At 34.8% G+C, this 20,542-nt stretch overlaps 1 protein-coding gene across 1 annotated transcript in view; it reads left to right on the forward strand.

The window, feature by feature from the left end:
* The window catches only part of LOC123554315 (uncharacterized), a 90,560-nt gene extending 74,470 nt beyond the window's left edge, over positions 1-16,090 (forward strand). Inside the window, exons 4-6 of the mRNA XM_053524170.1 lie at positions 4,499-4,776; positions 6,970-7,164; positions 14,066-16,090. Coding sequence (XP_053380145.1) covers positions 4,499-4,776; positions 6,970-7,164; positions 14,066-14,422 — 830 coding nt within the window. The 3' untranslated portion in view covers positions 14,423-16,090. The remainder of the gene's footprint in view (positions 1-4,498; positions 4,777-6,969; positions 7,165-14,065) is intronic.
* Positions 16,091-20,542: the final 4,452 nt, after the last annotated feature.

A 20,542-nucleotide genomic window follows, 5' to 3' on the forward strand; every position in this document is an offset into this window, starting at 1 on the left:
TTCAGACCTGTTTTCGTGTTTCGACACCGAATTTGGCAGAAATCACCCCTTACAATCCCAAGTGATGTATTTATGAATACAGTTGTAATAAAAAGATGACCTTTGATACGGAAGTTTAATCTTAAGGTATTGGGCCCGTAATGGAGTACCTCCTTTTTGAAGAGTATTCAATTCCTACCATAAACCTACTTTGACTGCAATTTTCAGGGGGCGTAGGTTCAAGCCCCATTGGGAGCAAAATTTTTTTTTTCAATATTTTCCTTTTTTCTAGCAAGTTTTTACTCCTTTCAAGACTTATTAGTGATGTATTGTACAAAAGTGGAAAATTTTCATTTTATAAGCAATTTCTTGCTCTTCAAAGTGAATTTACCTCTGAATCAGGAGGGGTAGAGTTATACATCTTTAAAGATACTAAGTTACATGCGGTAAAAGTTCTCTATTTTGCCTTCATTCTTTAGATTACATATTGTGGAAGAAATGTAGGTAGGTTTTACTTCTGCCCCAATGTTATTTTTGAGTGAAATGAGCAAAATTCAAAACAGACCCACAGGATTCGACCTTAATGTTTCAGTGTTAGATTTAGAATTCTGTCTCATTAAATCTGTTTACTTGAGGCACCCTAAAGAAAATGATATTTACAGTATCATTTTGTATTTTATAATTGTTTACCAATAGTTTGATATTTCTTTTATCAAAATTAATGCTGTAATGAATTCTCTACAAACGTTTTAGATTGTGGCCATCACCTTGAAATTTGTCTCTACTTGAGCTTGAGGAAATACCATACAATATACAAAATTTACAAAAAAAAAACGGCACGGTAGAAGTTGTTTATAATTTGCAACACAGGGCGAAACTTGGTCAACTTTAAGAATATACCAAGCAAATGCCATGTTTTAAACTTTACTATTAGGGGTCCAATACCTTAATGTGTCGAACATTGTTCTGTGATATGTGGGCTGACGATCGTATGCTAAATATATAACACCCATTCGCTACCATTCAATTTATTTGATACCCACATAACCATCTATTTACATTATAACAGGCCGTTCATTCATCTCGACGAGTATAATGAAAACTTCATAAAGTTTGAAAATGCGGAACGATCACAGCGTGTTAAAGTAGAATAGAATTGATTAGTGAAAAAAAATTATTAAAGGAGAAACTGAACGATATATCGTTGAAAATTTATTGAAACAATTTTTATGGAATTTTACTGGCATTTTTCTCAAACTGGTAAATATGTCTATCTTTTATATTAACTATGCTTTTACATGCAGTTATTATATGACACTGGAATGTGATTGAAATGATGTCATTAATTAAACATGCTTATCGGTCTTAAAAGAAATCAAACGATATGCATTTAATTAATTTAATTAAATGGTATTTGGATGTTCACCCCATGGAAAATTATGGGAAATATGTAATACGTCTTCGCAAAATCTGTAATTTATCCTCACAAACTCTTTAACCTTTCCTCAAGGAATATGAGCAGCACCGTGAGAAAACCAACATAGCGCGTTTGCGACCAGCATGGATCCAGACCAGCCTGCGCATCCGCGCAGTCTGGCCAGGATCCACGCTGTTCGCTTTCAAAGCCTATATTGCAATTAGAGAAACTGTTAGCGAACAGCATGGATCCTGACCAGACTGCGCCGATTCCTTCTGTCTATATTTACTAGTGCAATTAAGGCGTTTACCTTTTTCTTTCAGTGTATGCTATGTTTATCTTTGAACATGTTCATATAGTTTTGATTTTTCTCTTTATTTCTTGTTCATCGAAATGTAGGCTTGTCTGGTGTGAAGATTCTTCCAGCATGTTAATATGCAGTATCTGTCCGTGTTCAGTTTCATTTTCAATTTTTGTGTCAAGCCATGTATTAATTCTAGATCTTTGTTGATAATTACTGCTAATTGTCTGAAATCGTATCCATTTTTCCACATAAAAAAATCATCAACACATTTTCTACTGCAGCATTCACTTCCTTTAAATATATGCTAGATACAAGCTAAAGAGCAAAGTGGAGAGTACTGGGCCTTTGAATAAGCCTTTATCAGTGCTGAAGTTGTCAGTTTTTCATTTCCTAATGAGGGGCCCCCGTGGCCGAGTAGTTTAGGTCGCTGACTTACAATCACTTGCCCCTCATCGATGTGGGTTCGAGCCTCACTGAAGGGATTGAATTATTAATGCGGAAAAGCCATTCAGCTGGCTTACGGAAAGTCGGTGGTTCTACCCAGGTACCCGCCGGGCCGTCATGAAATAATGCACAGAGGGGCACCTGAGGTTTTTCACCATCATCAAAGCTAGAAAGTCGCTGTATGACCTATAATTATGTTGGTGCGTTGTTAAATCCAACAACATTTCCTTATCAGCATCTGGCTTTTTTGCTCTGTCAAGAGGTTGCTATCTTCTGCCATATCTTACCAGTAATTTCAAGTCTGTTTCACTCGACTATGAGATCATTTCTCCAAGGAGTGTCAAAGAAAACTGAGATTGTGTCCTTTCTATGGTTAAATCTATCAAATATATTTACGGTCAGACTCAGCAGAGCGTGGGCAATAAACTTATTTTTCCTGAATCCTTGTTAATTGTCAACACTGTTGTTCTTTTGAATACGAGTCAAGCCTAGAATATACTAGTTTTTTTCAATGGAATTTCAAGAATGCTAGTAAGATTGAATGGTCTGTAGGAGCCTAGTTTATGGTATGAATCTTTCCATGTGTTTTTTTTTTCTCAGGCTTTTAGGAGCATACAACTTAAAAAAAAAATTAAAAAGACTCAGCCAAATAATTAACGAGTTTCATCAGGACATTGTTTTTTCTTTGTTTTTTCTCTTTTTTATGGGGGAGACATATTGGTTTTGGCTTTGCCGTCCGTCCGTCCATCCGCATTAAGCTTGTCCGGCTTTCACATGTCAAACTGTGGCCGGATTTCAACGAAACTTCTCAGGAGTGATCAGAATCATTCCGCCGGCACGTTACGCTTCGCTGAACAAAATGACCGCCAAAGCTAAAAATAGAAAAATATTGTCCGGCTTTCACAGGTCAAACTATTGGCTGGATTTAAACGAAACTTCACGGGAGTGAACAGTACCAACCTTAAAAGTGCACACCGCCGGCACGTTTTGCTTCGCTGCACAAAATGGCCGCCAGCGATAAAATAGAAAAATCATGTCCGGCTTCCACAGGTAAAACTGCTAACTGGATTTCTACGAAACTTCTCAGGAGTGATCAGTATCAACCCTAGTTATGCATATCGCACGTTCTGCTTCACTGCAAAAAAATGGCCACCAGAGCTAAAGAGTTAAAAAATAGAAAAATCTTGTCCGGCTTTCACAAATCAAACTGCTGGACAGATTTCGACGAAACTTCACAGGAGTGATCAGTACCAAGCCTAGTTGTGCATATCTCCGACAAGTTCCGCTTCACTGCATAAAATGGCCGACAGAGCTCAAGGTGTACATGGGGGGGGGGGGGGGGGGAGAGACATGTTTTTGTGACGAAAACACCTTCTAGTTTTATTTAATTTTTTGTTTGCTTTCAAAGAACAGCTTTTTACTTATCAAAGGCAATAGGCATGTTAATAGCAGTTTCATAGCTCATTTTCTTTTTTCTCGAATTCTCTCTCAAAACTTGTTCAAGAATTTTATTTATAATTTCAATTGAAAACCACTTCTCTTGTATTGTCTAGCAAAGGGAAAACAAACCGGATACACTGTGACGTGTCTGAATAAATTCCACTTTTTATACGCTTCGTCCAAGTCCTTGTTGCTGAAATATACATTTTTCTCTCTGGTGTTTTCTTGCCATTTAGCAGTGTTCATTTCTCCGATGTTGTATCTTCCAATATGTGTAGCAATGTGATTCAGATGTATTTCTACTAAAGCAGCTATGTTATCAGAATGAACATTTAAATAGTGGGGTACATTACCTTAGGAACACTTTACATAAACACCGGTAAATATCATATTTATCTGGCAAGAAAAAATTGAGTCCAGGTTCAACTTTTTAATGGCCTAATTGTCACCCTACTGTTACTGTACTGCTCAGAAAACTGCAGTCACGGTTACCTGGTCAACTTTTTTTTCATGTACCAAGTTCATTAATTTTCGTTTATCAAATATTGTAATTCAATTGTTTTGAAATCCTGACGATAATATACTAATTAAGGATCTACAAAAAATGTAAGAAAAGAAAACAAAAATAACTAAACTTTTGCCATCGATTTGGCGAAATGTTTATAAATATAAAGAGATACGGTCGGATCTTGAAAAAAAAAAACTTGGTAATAAGTTGCCAGTTGAAAATATGACCGAATGTCGTCCATTAATCAGTTGAAAACAAACGCAAAAATAATAATACATGTATGCACTTTTCTGTCATTTTAGTATGGCGAGCACACAATTTTAACTGGTTCCAAGATGCGGACGATGAACTTACTCGCAGTATTAATTGTACTAACATTTCCAATACTAACGTTGATGTTCTTTAGGACTAGATATGCAGTGTCAAATTTACATTTCACCAAAGAGAAATGTTTATAAAAATCTTCCTTACAATGTGAACAAGGATCCAAAGTTAGGCTACGAAAAAGAGATGGATAAACTAAACAAAGAGAGAGTGAAGCCGGATGATCCCCGCCTGGTCCACTTGATAAGGAACTACTACATAGAGCCGCCATCCCAAGAACCTTATAAACTGGGGGAGCCCGGAAGACGAGACCAGTCTTATGGTCAATCAGTATTTGTGGATGGAACACTGAGAAATATGGTCAGTACTGATCAGTTTAAGCTTATCATTCTGTGAGACATGTACTTAAATTAGATACTAGCGGGAAACGCGTACTGTTCTATCCGTAATGCCCTGTTAATATGCTTAATGTTAAGGCTTTACTAATAAATATGTTTTGAAATCCATTTGTCGGTTTTTATGCCCCCGGCATCTACCGATGCGGGAGGCATATAGTGATTGTCCTTTCCGTCCGTTCGTTCGTTCGTCCGTCCGTCCGTCCGTTCGTTCGTTCGTTCGTTCGTTCGTCCGTCCGTCCGGTTAACCAAATGGGACCTTTTCGTCTAGCATCAATACCCCTTGCTACAATGACTTGATACTAATGCAGATGTAACCTTTCCTCATCTTCACACATCACCTGGCCTCAGTTTGACCTTGACCCCATTTTGGACTTAGGTTGCTTTATATGGGCCATCTCTTGGTTAACCAAATGGGACTGTTTCGTCTAGCATCAATACCTCTTAATAGAATGACGATACTAATGCAGATGTATCCTGTGACCATTCCTCATCTTCACACACCACCTGACCTAAGTTTGACCTTGACCTCATTTTGGACTTAGATTTTTTTATATGGGCCATCTCTTGGTTAACCAAATGGGACCGTTTCGCCTAGCATCAATACCCCTTACTAGAATGACTTGATTCTAATGCAGATGTAACCTGTGACCATTCCTCATCTTCACACATCACCTGACCCCAGTTTGACCTTGACCTCGTTTTGGACTTAAGTTGCTTTATATGGGCCATCTCTTGGTTAACCAAATGGGACCGGTTCGTCTAGCATCAATACACCTTACTAGAATGACTTGATACTAATGCAGATGTAACCTGTGACCATTCCTCATCTTCACACATCGCCTGACCTCAGTTTGGCCTTGACCTCGTTTTTGACTTAGGTTGCTTTATATGGGCCATCTCTTGGTTAACCAAATGGGACCGTTTCGTCTAGCATCAATACCCCTTACTAGAATGACTTGATACTAATGCGATATAACCTGTGACCATTCCTCATCTTCACACATCACCTGGCCTCAGTTTGACCTTGAACTTGACCTTGTTTTGGACTTAGGTTGTTTTGTATCGACAAGGATGCCACCGGGGGCATCAAGCGTTTATTAAAGGCAGCTTCTTGTTATTATACATAAGTTGTGAATCGCGGTGTTTTTGATCTCCTAACTCACTTTAAAGTTACTCATATCTTGTTCAAGCACTTTGTCAAACAATTCAGTGTTGCATATCTTTAGGACAGAACAGTGTTGCCCCATCGCACCGAAAATATCATTGGAATAGATGATGAGTCAAAAAAAAACTATACGGAAAATGACTTGTAGAGGTTTGTTATGATTCACTGTGAATTAAATCTTTTGTGCTTGTTAATAACAGTGTAGGCTACCTTTCGCCATTTAAAGACAATGGCTTGATGGTAAAAGTGAAACATACATATCGTAAAGGCACCGAGCATAAAGATGAATCACAGGAAGTTTTTATGCCCCCGGCATCTACTGATGCGGGAGGCATATAGTGATTGTCCTGTCCTGTCCTGTCCGTCCGTTCGTTCGTCCGTCCGTACGAGGTTAACCAAATGGGACCGTTTCGTCAAGCATCAATACCCCTTACTAGAATGACTTGATACTAATTCAGATGTAACCTGTGACCATTCCTCATCTTCAAACATCACCTGACCTCAGTTTGACCTTGACCTTGAACTTGACCTCGTTTAGGTTGCTTTGTATCGACAAGGATGCAACCGGGGGCATCAAGCGTTTATTGAACGCAGCTTCTTGTTATAAATTCTGAAAGTGCAGATGCTACGACGATAAACAAAATTTAAAGCAATAGTGATTAAAAATGTAAATATGCTATGTAAATGTATGTGTTTAGTGGAATTTTCAAAAATAAGTGTAAATATAAGAACGCGTTGCACATTGACTTGAAGTTTAGACAGATGGCAGATTTTTTGCTTACATATTAGTCTATTTGTATACATACATATTGTATGCTATTATTGAATATTTACAATCGTAAACATATAGTGTTATTCGTATTTCCAGAAACACTCACCTGTAAATAATACACAATTAAAAAGAACATTCCCATATTGACAATGCATTTTCCTGTAAATAGATAAGTTTATGAGTTAACATTATTTTCTTCTTTTTACTGTTTTCACCAGGAAAGCGGCTTTTTCGTTGACAGTGGAGCGCATGATGGAGAGATTCAGTCAAACACACTTTTCTTTGAGAGGATTAGACATTGGACTGGTATTCTGATAGAACCACAACCTGAAATTTACAAACAACTGAAGCGAAAACACAGAAAGTCGTTTCTTTTAAACGCTTGCGTTAGCGTTGTTCCTTATCCGTCGAAGGTAAGACTTTTTTCCAATTTTAGAACATTCTTCCATTACTTAATGAAAATAAAATTAAAACAGTGACAATCACTGGAATCTCTTGTAGACTACATTTTCTTGTGGTAATCCTACTAAGAATAAAAATCTTTAAAGAGCCATAAGAGAGCTATGAAATGTCTTCTCGTATTTGTGCTCGAAGTTGTTATATTTTCTGGTTTGTCTGGAACATTTGCAAAATAGATTTCATCCGGTGCTATGAGAGGTATTGCAAATTTTATTATCTCCAATAAAGAGTCGTCAAAAACCAAGAGATCAGACATTAACCCTTACCATGCTGGACACGATTTATTCTGCCTTTGCGACCAGTGTAGATCATGATCACCTGCACATCCGTCTAGTCTTATCATGATCTGCAGTGTTCGCCATTCAATCAGTAATTTTTTTGGAAAGCACTCCTTTTAACAGTTAATGGTACTGGTCTGTGGGCCAGTTTCTGAAAGTCCTCTAGTTTTTCGATTTCGTAACCCAGAAATTAGGCAAAGGTTCATCCACTTCAGCCATTAATACATTCATTCCGGGATTGTTTAAGACCGGATGTCGCTTTCTACCGTATGTCAAATAAAAATTATACACATTTTAGTAAACCTTGTGTATGAAAAATGCGGAATTCTCTCTCTTTGAAAGTATTGTTGGCTACACACGAATTCTTAACAGATTGTTTCAATACTGACTTTCAGATATTAGAGTTTTGCTTATGTAACTGTTCTAAATCAATTAAAGCTTCACTGTAACAAAGTTTTTCAAATTTTGACGATTTCTACCAAAATTTAGGGGTCAAAATACCCCACCCACCCGAGCTACATTTTTGCCATTTTAAATTACTCATAAAATTATCAAAATTACTATATTTTTTAATAAGACATCATCAAATAATTGTGTTAAGATTCACAATTTTATATATTTTCATGAGAAAAGATGAAATATTGCAATCACTTTAGGTTATAGACAACGTGCATGCAAATGTAATACATATAAATCACATGCTGTTTCTCAATAAATCAAGCCTATTTGTGTTTCATTCAGAAAGGTTTTGGGTACCAATAATTTTCTTCTATTTTAGATGTCAAAGTAAGCTTACATGTATAATTTTAACCTTTATTTGATAAAGATACTTTAGAATGTAACATACGTAACAGCCGCCACTCAAATTTTCCACCTTGAAGAATTAGTAACATTGAAAATACTCCAGCAATTGCATTTGTATGCTTTTAACTAAAATAAACTATGCACACATGACCGTTATAATTTTGTTGGACTTAACCCTGTAACTATTCTCAATTATAGGATGTCGACAAACTACAGTAAAACAACGGTGCCTCTTTCAGCATCACTGTAAAGATAGCATAGATTTAATAGCATTTTATGGATTCTGCTTCAAAAGATAGCATATTGATAATTAACAAAAGACTTGGTTACAGTTTGTACGCAGTCTGAATATTTTTGTCTTTCATTCAAAATAAATACAGAACGTGAGGGTATCTAAGAATCAAATGTACGTTACCTAGGTTTTAGTTTATACTTATTTGTTATAGCTCGATTGTAATGAAAGCTTCAAGCCTTTTGAAACCACTCTTTGAGTCCGCTTCCTGGAGAAACCAATACCGGTGCCATATGAGAGGTCATGGTCGTGATCCTAGTGAGGCTCGAAACCAGAACCACTGGAATGAGCGGCCGGCACCTTATCCACTAGACCACCTCTCCTACCTAGGTTTTAAAGGTCACCTATTCAATTTTATATTTCGTATATAATTAGTCTAGGCTAATACATCAATCATGCTTACTGGCATCGCAAAGCACCAACTCAGTCAGTTTTTACAGCATTACAAAGATGAAATGAATAATATATTATGAAACATACGTTACCAAGATTACACAGAACATTAAGTAATATTAAAGCTACATTAAGTAACATTAAAGCTATTATAGTTTTGGGGTTTCGATGGACTTAGGCGGTTTCAAGACAGAGGATTTTATATTTTAATGCGTTGTTTTGATATTCACGGAAGGTAAGATTGTATTCATCACTGAAATTATCGGTTTATATGCATTATGTGTTCAAAGTTGCTGATATGATTCCTGAAGTAAATAAACACGGCACATTTTGAACTTATGGAGCATCATACATATACAGTACAACATGGGTACATGTAGTGAAACAAATGACACTTTTTGTAAAACATGCTTTTAAAATAGTTCTGTTTCTGACCATGATGATTTTCAAATATCACTTAAAATGTGGGACGGAATTACTGAACTACGAATTCATATTACATTCCCTTAACGGAAACATAGATAAGACTCCTTGTTCATATCCTGATTGTGGTATCATTATTGTCAGTTCTGCGTTCTTACTAAAATTCAATATTCTATTTTCAAAACTATTAACAAATACAAAGAAACTAGTTCGTTCAAAAATTGGTGTATTTCAACTGTTACATTTAGAAAACCTTGGTATGTAACTGTGTTTCAACCATTAAGTCTAGTAACTACCTTAATCTAATTTCGGTAACGTCTGTTTCAGAACTACACAAGAGGACACATTATAACACCTATGTACACCATATGACAGAAATATACTCTAAATTTTGATATGAGAGGTTGCGTGGAAGTCACTTTTCGGTATCAGTATCAGAATTAGTTCATCATACACGTATAAATGCATATCTACATACTTACAGAGTCTGTACTATTTGCTTGGAAAACGCCAGTGGTAATTTGATATCTTCATGACATATCTGTAAAAACTCTTTTTAGTTAAGTGCTTTATTCCGTAGTAAAATCATTAAGCTACATCCTAAAAGGGATTGAAACATACGTTACTTTAAATATTAATTACAACAATATCAATAATTATTGCTCATACAACCAAATAAAAAAACAGATACGATACACGACTTTTTGATTCCAGGACTTGCTCAATTTATAGCTGCGAAGCTCTGTACTACCTGTTCATTATGTCAAGCAAATGCATGACTACAGATATATTCATACCAGTTTGGCACTATTTCAGAGGAAAACGCATTGAAAGGATTTTGTTGAATGATGTATGATATATCTGACTATTTCTATTTCAAACAAAACAGATAAAACGTTCAAGCACAACCTAAAGGTACATCAATATATATGCATCTTAAATTGCTTTGATAGGTTTAGAACTGTATATGCTCATTTCTAGGATACACTGTATATGTAACATCTATCAGGCAGCCATTCTGATACAAATTAATATTACATTTTAGCTACATTCAAAATCCTTTGAATGAAAATTGAGAGTAACATGTTTAGTTTTAAAAGAAATAAAAGCAGTATTTAAATCAAATTACTATTATGTCTTTTATGGTACGCATTTTGAAAATGGCCCCATCTTGATTAAAACAATAGAAGTAGTTCATATTGGTAACGTAGTTTTCAGTTGAACATTGTAAATCCTTTAAAATGTTTATAAAGACATAAGTGTTTGTACAATGATCTTTTTCACTACCTCAGAAGAAAGTGACAATTTCATGATATGTTCCATTCTCCATTTCTCATTATTCCACTAGGATACACTGTATATGTAACATCTATCAGGCAGCCATTCTGATACAAATTAATATTACATTTTAACTACATTCAAAATCCTTTGAATGAAAATTGAGAGTAACATGTTTAGATTTAAAAGAAATAAAAGCAGTATTTAAATCATATTACTGTTATGTCTTTTATGGTACTCATTTTGAAAATGGCGCCATCTTGATTAAAACAATAGAAGTAGTTCATATTGGTAACGCATTTTTCAATTGAAATTATTTTAACTTCTATTACAGCAATGATTACTTAAATCTTATCCATATGTATGTTTGCAAACTTACTTTTGGCGACCAGTTTGAAAATGACAGGACAGTATCTTTATTAGATTGATCTGGATAACCAAACTTCAATCCTTGGAAACTTATTTGGTTTGTTTTATAATACTGAATATCTAAACAGTAGTAGCTCATCAATATTTGTACATGTAGCCGATTTCAGGTGGTCATTTTGTGAGCGGTAAAATCCTCTGTAACATGTTTTAATCAATATCAAGTGATTCGTGTTATAGTTTTGACTTTTAAAGAGCTACGCCTCTTTCATATGTGCATGTGTGATCAAATTTAAAGCAGTTATTTGGAAATTTGGAAAGTGGTGGCCGTCTAAATTTGTATAGTCTGCGTAACTAAATAAACCTAATTTGTTGGTAGTTTAACAAACATAAATTTTGGGTGATTTAATAACTACGTACAAAATGACTACTAAGAAGACCTAAGCTAGAAGAGAACTAAAGTCATCAAAATATAAAAACTTTTGTTGCATTAACTGATATGTATAATAATTTTGGATTAATTTGAAATAGCTGTCATCTTGAATAAAGACTTATATTGCTGGATCTGCTTCCATTTTGATGTTCTCCATAGGGAACTTCCATAAAAACGTTTGCGGTCGTTTTAGTTTTTGCAATACTTTCATCATTTTTTACTGCACTAGCAAAGAATAGGTCTGTCAGTATGCAATTCGCCCAGAAATAAAACATAAACCATAGGTTTAGCCAACTGATATTAAAGTGTAAAGGTGTCTGAAATTTTAGTTAATTATTCATTCATTTCGTTTCCATTACTGTAAACATTAGGATTCTGTTCCTTTATAAAGGATTAAAAGTTCTAAAGATTTCCCGCATAAATTTATGTACTAATGTGGAGGGTGGGGTACATCAACCCCTACTTTTTACATTTTATTCAGTATATAATACATATCGTAGCATTCTTTGACAACAAAAGTAAATTATTGATTATTTCAGACATTAAAAGATAAGATTTGTTATAAGAAATGTCGCATAAATGTCTCTTTTACCATCCAAATCGGCGATATCCCTATGCAATGCTAAATCGTATTTATTAGACACCAACGTTTTTAAAATCGTCATTAAATTTTACTGACATGTCGCTCAGACCGACATCCACCCTTAAAAGTTTCCTGAATGATAGTATAACATCATGGTATAGCTCAACCTTTGCCTAATTTCTGGGTTACGACTTTCAAATTTTTTGGCCTTGGCCCACGGACCATACTGTCTAAATTGGAATATGGACAGGTTCATTATAGAAATCTAGCAGGGTAAGGGTTTAAAGCTAAGTTCTAAGAGCGCATCCTCCCAGAACCTAATGTGTTGTTATTATGCTTAGTTGTGTCTGTGCTATTATAGATTAAGTAATATGTAAGTAGAAGGCATTCAGCTGTTTTACATCGTCATACGATTTTGCATACCTTACGGAAATATTTCATATTTAACACAATTTCAGTGACTTAACTCCACAGCATGTTAAATAGATAATGTAAATTTTGAAAACTTCGGCGCACATGCGTGTATGAAATTGGATTTACCCTCACTTGCAACAAAAGCACGTCATGTCATGTTTAATTCTAAATTTCAAGTTATTTCTCAAGTTTGGCAGGTATGAATAAGTTTTAAGTGTCAGTAAATACTGCGTTATACTGAGTAAATAATACATGAATCTTTTTAAAAGATATACAGCTGATTATAACTTTTCATTGTGTTTAATCTGTTTTTGCTATTTCTCTGTTATGAACCTAATGTATTAACGTTTTGTCTGATGTTTTAAATGTAAAAGTAGTTTTTTGGTTGCGGGTTTATCCCGCTACCAAAGTTAAAGTTTGTAATTGTACTCCTTTTCGTAAATTTTATTGTATTGTTCGCCAAAAGCACCATTCATTTCTTATTTTCAGTTTGCCGAAAAGACATGAAAGAGTTATTGTAATATTAAAGAGAGAGAATTCAAAACGTCGTTTAAAGGACCTTTAGTATAAATTATATTCATAGCGTTTCGATCGTAAATTTCTTCAGAATGTACATTAGAAGTTAAAATATTGATTTTCAGGTGTCTGTATATTAATATAAATAATAAAAATCTTCTCTTTTGTTGTTGTGACAGCTGATGATAAATTTTGGTTTACCTTTTTGTCGTTTATACCGTCGGGCCTTGTTATCGTTGTTATTACTGTTGTTGTTGATGGGTTTTTTATTAATAGGAAGAAATTCACAAAATAAACGCCAGTCTAAAAAAAATCAGAAAATATTTGCTTGTGTATTTTGTGGGCGAGTTTGAGAATTTATATGGCGAGGCAAAGCAGAGATGTAAACGCACTTTAAAAAAAAAATAGTTATTTTTAGTACGACCGTGTGAAACGTATTGGCCTGCTGCCAAGATTTATATGAATTCAGTGAGATATCGCCTGATACTACCAAAATCGTTGATATAAGTAATCGCAAAAGAAACATGTGATTGAATACATTCATTATTATCAACATACTTTTTCCTCGCTCCAAGTTCGAAAGAGGATAAACAGGGTGAGTAAGTGGCGCAACTTGCCAAGCAAAAGTATTCGATCGTTACACAGCATTTCAAAACTAAAAATCATGTACGTGAATTGCCTTGTTAATACACGATTTTTCTCCCGTTATGACGTATACCTGGATCCAGTGAAAGTAGTTTTTATGCAAGAATAAAGAGACGATTGAATTGAAAACAAGTGCCTATCTCAAATTAAAAAAAAAAACACTTTCTGCATAATTATATGAGTCCAGTGAAAGTACTTCCATAACGAATATCTCAGATCAAACAATTACAATAAATGGAATGCTAAAAGCAGGTTAAAGGCTGAAAAGGGGTTACCAATACATTTTAGACGTCAGCGTACCGATAATGATAATGTTACTTTTGAATTCCTGGCCGATAGTTCATATACATGTACTTGAAAAAGTAGTCAGGTAGGATAAAATTATTCATTGATAGCATAAAAGTATAACTTTCTCTTCTGTTTTATTCAGGTAAAATTTTTGCCGACGTCCTTCTATGGAAAGATGGTTGAAAACGTTACAAGTGAAGACAAATGGATCAAGGAAGGGTTCAAAGAGATAACCGTACAGTGTTTTCCTCTGTATTCTATTTTACTAGCCATGAACCAGTTAACGGTAGACTACTTCAGTCTAGACGTTGAAGGTCTCGAAGTGGGCATTCTTAACAATATACCTCACGATAAAGTGAAAATTAGAACTATTTCTATAGAATATGACAAGGTTGATGGCGGAGCAGAAAAATTAAAAACATTAATGAAGGAGAAAGGCTATAAATTTTTAGTTAAAATGGATTCGCCTGGAGCTTTTGACTGTATTTTCTATAAATAGGTGTGCTGTATTTGGTCGGCAAAGATTCAAAGGCTCTATTTCGATCTCAAGCCAAAGTTATTGTGCCACTTGTTTCACTAATTTGAGCCGCGTCATGAGAAAACCAACATAGTGCATTTGCGACCAGTATGGTCAGAATTCATGCTGTTCGCTAGCGGATACTCTAATTACAATAGGCTTTGAAAGCGAACAGCATGGATCCTGACCAGACTGCGCGGATGCGATGCGCAGTCTGGTCTGGATCCATGCTGGTCGCAAACGCACCAAGTTGGGTTTTTTCATGGCGCGGTTCATTTGTAGGCTCTACTTTGTCATACTCTTCAGAAGTATGCTAAGGTAATTTACATGAAGCTTTGTAAACGAAATTTAAATGTTGGAACTATTGCATGTAATGCAAGTATATATGGCGAATTGGGTGGACATCCATCATAAGTAAACAGATATGCTAGAATATTGGTGTAAATTGATAAATACTGATAGTATATAATACTGGAATCAATTTATGAGCTAAGTGTATCCGATTGTCAAAAAAGGCCTGAATAATCGGATCACAGATGTTAAGACTATGTTAGATATATCTTGTTTTTCAGAATGTTTTACTAATTATACAACATAGGTTGTAAACTGTTTTTAGAAATTTTTAAACGAAGAGTTTTTGATAATTATCTGCGACTGTGGCACGGTTTCATTGAAAATCGTCCAGTCTTATGTTTGTATAAAAAAATGTTAAACGATGCTATTACATACAAATCAAATGGCCAAAATAGAGTAACTCGCCACGAAAGATGATACTGTTTATATTGCGTCACATTAGATACGAATATTGTTGTATAAAAAATAGAAATACCTTAAGATGAATTGTACTGGAATAGGCCATCCATGTTCAAATTCGCAGAACTGATTACTACAAATAAGCATCTAGCTTGACATATTAAAGAATCCATTAATACAAAAGCGCTATTTAAACGCTAATAGTTGATTGTATATTATGTGCCTAATATATTATGTGCCTCATATACTTGAGTTGCCAAAATATTACAGATGTTCCTTAGAGCATTCCAGTTTGTAGACAGAGAAGGTATACTACCTATATATGTTACTTATTTTCATATCAATGTCTTCCTGGCTGTTTTGATTATATCAAACAGTACTTACTCTGTGAAATGTTTCACAAATGTTCTTTGGACCGCTTGGGTGTTTATTGTCCCAATTATTAGGGACTGTTTTCATTCTGTGACGCATTTCATAAGGCCCTTGCTAATTCATTTTACTAGTTTAAAACATAAGATATTTTTATTCTATTCTGTTCTGTCATATAATAATGATAAGTCAGAAAATGATATACGTATTGTATTACAGTTTATACAAAGGTTAAACCTACTGACTCGTCCTTGTTTGAACAAATATTTAAACAAACATTTCTATGTGCCATACCGATTTATATCTGTTTTATTAAAGAACAGTTTATATTGTACATAAAGTAAGGTGAGTTATAGGCACATTTTGTACTAATGTTTATTGTAATATACTAGCAACTTAAACAATTTCTTATTCTATCGAATATGTTCCGGTGCAAGAATGCATTTATGCTAATTATAAAATACGCATGTTATACGCGTGTATGTTTCATCCTCTATAATACTATGTTAACTTACACTTTTTACACGTGAACAGATGTTTAATTGTATATGTGTATCTGATAATGTGCTATGTCCAAATTAAAATAAAACATATGCTCTGTTCTGTTTTGTTCTGCAATAAATAATTTACGTTCAAATACAACATATGACTACTTTTTAGCCATGTCGCTTAATCTGTACTGCCATACATTATACACATGAATGGGCTTCCAGTAAATTGTCAAAACTATTGCCCGCGGTCCGAAGAACCGAATGCCAATAGTTTTTACTATCGACCGGCGAGCAGTTCAATATGTGTTTTCTTACATGCTATCACATATAAATTTTCATATTTTTCACGTTTTGACTTTAGCCCAGCAAAATTTAATGTTCAACCATAGACCGGTAAATAACACAAAATATGGACCGGCTGTTTATCACGTGATTTTTCATTAGCGCAGCAGGGACATGAAAGATATGTATTTCTTTTGATTTGCCACTCAATCAGCTTATGATTGCTCACGTGGTTGCATGAGCTGGAACAGATAATTACGTGCACTCGTGGAGGTCATTTAGCTTGTGCACTTATAAGCATTTAGGTACACACATGTAATAGAATTCATTACAGTTTTTTTTTTCAAATAGGACCTTAGCCATACTGACGAGGGTAACAATTCATATAAATTTAAACCCTTTTGTCTTCAGTTTTGGATAAGAAGAATGGTTCCACTTTTCTGCAATAAAGGGGAAAGTATATTTCCCTTATACACACATATTTGAATTAAGCCTGAAACATTTCAGGGACTTTTTGAGACAAAAAGAAATATTAATTCTGCTGTTATTTCAAATGAAAGAGTAGATGATATACAAAGAAGACTTTGCCTTTCAAGTAGGGTATCTCTTTTCAGGCGGAAACCATACCGTTATCTATCAATTGGTTTTGCAACCCATCAGATTTCATCTAATTTTGATAGATGTACCATCACAATAGCGCGGTGTCCGATGTCGCTGTCAATATAAGAAGGGGCTGAATACGTCTTAAAATGCTAAACCTTCTTGTAAGGGTTAAACCCTTATCCCGATTTAATTTATATTTGGTAAAAGTATTTATAAACATACAAGTCTGCTTTCAAGATCAAGATCAATTTGTTCTTTCATGTCCGGGCTAGTTCTTTTAACATTATGTTTGCATTTTATTATAACAAGACGACACTTCACATAACTACTTTTTGCGCAGGTAAGAGAAGTAAGGCCTAAAATATATTGTTTGTTTCCGGTAACATGCCAAAATAATAGGACCTTTTTTTTAAAAAAAAATTATAATGAAGAAAGAGCAACACAAAGAGAAAAGTATTTTTTTTAAAAAATGGCAAAAATATCGATTTTTTTCAACGCCATAAAAACATTCAGGGTCGCGGCAAATTTTTAGGGCAGGTCGGGATACCGGGGAAAAAAAACAACATTTTTTTAGGCCTAAAGTGTCGAACGTACTCCTTTTGTCCGGGCACTTACTTTGTTAATCATATTTCAATTTCGTTTCAACGTTGTAGAAAAATATGTCAAAGCATTGTGTTTTGTAGTTTATATCTTCTCTTCACCTTTCTTTGGGGTCACAAACGGGTCTTACTTAGACTGAGCTGCTACTTCGTTAATAGTCTGGCTACCGACTAGATCATCTTTTTTTTTTAGAAAAAAAAATAATTCTTTTATATAATATTCTGACTTCATCAGTCTTGGCTCTGATTATCTAATGTTTTGAGAATAAAAGGGACATAATGATACAAAATTTGTATAGCCCCAGGAGTTATCTCCTGTGAACAAAACATAAGATCTGAACACAGACTACTTCGTTCAATACGTATTGCGGAAACATTCTTTATTTGCCATGTGGCGGCTAAGTGTCCTTTTACTTGGACTTTCTCTGGGATCATGGAGCCTATTCAATTTGTAAAGAGTTCTGCTTAAACCGATAATTTATATCGGAGTGGTGTGGGTGTAGCTAGTCATAGCTTCTATTCCATACTGACATGCTGCCGTCTGACTGAGACCTTATAGGGTAACCAATTCGGAGGTCTATGTATAGATCTAGGGTGTAGCATATTTCATAACTTCTATTTAAAACAAGAGCTGTCACTATTGGTGACAAATGCATAAACAATCAAACCAAAAGCGCTTCTACTTTGTATGTTGCGTGCTATGCTTCAAAGGGATTTTCTGATAGATTTTAGTTTTATTTCAAGCGTTGAAGGAATCAGTGCACGGAGTATTCGTCTTTTTATGAAAGGAAGATCTCCTTGAGGCCTAGAGTGCATGCAAGAAAAGATAAAGTAGGCTAATTGAGTCTGTTCATGAGTGAAAATGAAATCTGCAACACTCATCACGCCTCCAAGCCCAAGCTAATGCGGAACTTTATGGTAAATTTAACATTGGACTCTATGTTGGTAAAGGAATTAAAATGATAACAACACTGAGGCCAAGTTCGGCCACCAGATCTGGAGACGTCAAACATTATCTTACTAACTATTTTCTTGGCCCATACTCTGATATGAATTCATGGATTTTAAATGTAGAAAAAAAAGGTAATAGAAGTTTTATTTGTACTTTTGGATCACATGGCATGGATTGACTAATCGAAGAAAACAACGAAAATATTAATACCCTAGGAAATATTAATGATTTTCTTTGGAGCTGGTTTTTGCCACTACAGTATGTAATGTATTTCTGCGATTCGCAAAAGCGCTACGATTAGCATTAAAAAGCAAGTACATGAGGTTTCTGTGTGCACGCTGTTGTCCGAGCCATACTATTGTCCACTGATACTGTTACGATTGCAACTCACGCAATAACGATACAAGAAACATTGTTTTTGAGTCCATAATGTGATTAAGACTGAAGTATTTGGGGTTGATTCAAATTAAATATGTTTTCCATTGTAATTTCTAGTATCTCTTCTTTACCATGATTTTTTCTATTAAACCCAAGATCAGTAATAATACCTATTTTGAATTTCTTCTCTGTACGAGTTGTCTCTCTTATTAGCAAGAAATTTGTGAAACAATTGTGCACTTCATTGTAGCTGGATGTATCTTTTTGCCTGGGAAGCAAATTGATTTAATAGTCAAATTGGCCACAGAAAAATGAGATGGTCGACATAACATTTTTAAAAAGAAATGCTCTTGCATTGTATATAATGGCAGAAAAAAAGAAAGTTAGCATTATAGCAGAAAGTAATACAATGAAACCTCTCTAATCCGAACATGCTCGGACCAGAAAAAAAGTTAGGATTAGAGGGGTTTTCGGATTAGAAAGGTTTCTATTTTAGAGCGAAAATTATGCTGTTTGTTACACATGGTGTGTATATTCATCTTTTTGTGAACAGAGTAATAAGACATAACTAAACTATAAGCAACATGTAGATTGGTTTAGTGTAATGTAAATTTTCATATTGAATTTAACTTCTCAACATCATTTATAAACATCTTTTTCACCACTCCTACATTCCCAGAAGGTAGCTAAAAGGAGAATATTTTACAAAAATGTACATGTATAGATGGAATAAGTATATTTCTTACGGCTTTGGTCCATGTAACATTAGAGTGCTAAGCACATGAATTTTACCTGGAGAAATTCGATAAAGGCTGGAAGCGTGATTCACAGGTGAATAATGTTGCGTCTAAATATGAGCCGCGCCACGGTCTGGTCAGGATCCATGTTGTTCGCTTTCAAAGCCTATTGCAAATTGAGAAACTGTTAGCGAACAGCATGGATCCTTGCCAGACTGCGCGGATGCGCAGGCTGGTCTGGATCTATGCTGGTCGCAAAGCCGCTATCTTAGTTTTCCCATGGCGCGGCTCAATTATGTCTTTCTCTCGGATCTCAAAAGAAGTATGATATTCAACCATGCATGTAAATTATGTAACTTTCATGTCTGATTATTTTTTGCCATGTTTTGAACTTTATTTATTTTTCTATCAAGCATTTTTGCGGGGCATGTGTCATACAATGATGACATCATTCTTGTTTTATTTCAAATCTCTTTCTGAACCTGTATGTACACCATTTCTTTCAAATATTTTCATAAAATGGAATTCTTGGGAAGTCAGTTAAGGTAACTGAACTCACCAATTTGTGAAAAAAAAATGACGTCATTTTGGGGTATATTCAGTAAAATCACATTTTTAACTACTACTGAATATGCTTAGTGCAAAAAGGTTAATGTATACATGCTATATATCAAATAAAACTTTAACATATGCAGAATAATTATGTTTGACTACCTATCTTAATCTTTATCATGCTGGACACGATGGATTCGGCCTTTGCGACCAGTGTAGATCATGATCAGCCTGCACATCCGTACAGTCTGATCATGATCTGCACTGTTCGCCATTCATTCAATATCTTTTTGGTAAACACCCCTTTCAACAGTTAATGGTACTGTCAAAATTGAAGATGGACAAGTTCATTATAGAAATTTAGTAGGGTGAGTGTTATATATAGA

Source organism: Mercenaria mercenaria, chromosome 15 (assembly GCF_021730395.1).
Source record: "Mercenaria mercenaria strain notata chromosome 15, MADL_Memer_1, whole genome shotgun sequence".
In the NCBI taxonomy this organism is placed as follows: domain Eukaryota; kingdom Metazoa; phylum Mollusca; class Bivalvia; order Venerida; family Veneridae; genus Mercenaria; species Mercenaria mercenaria.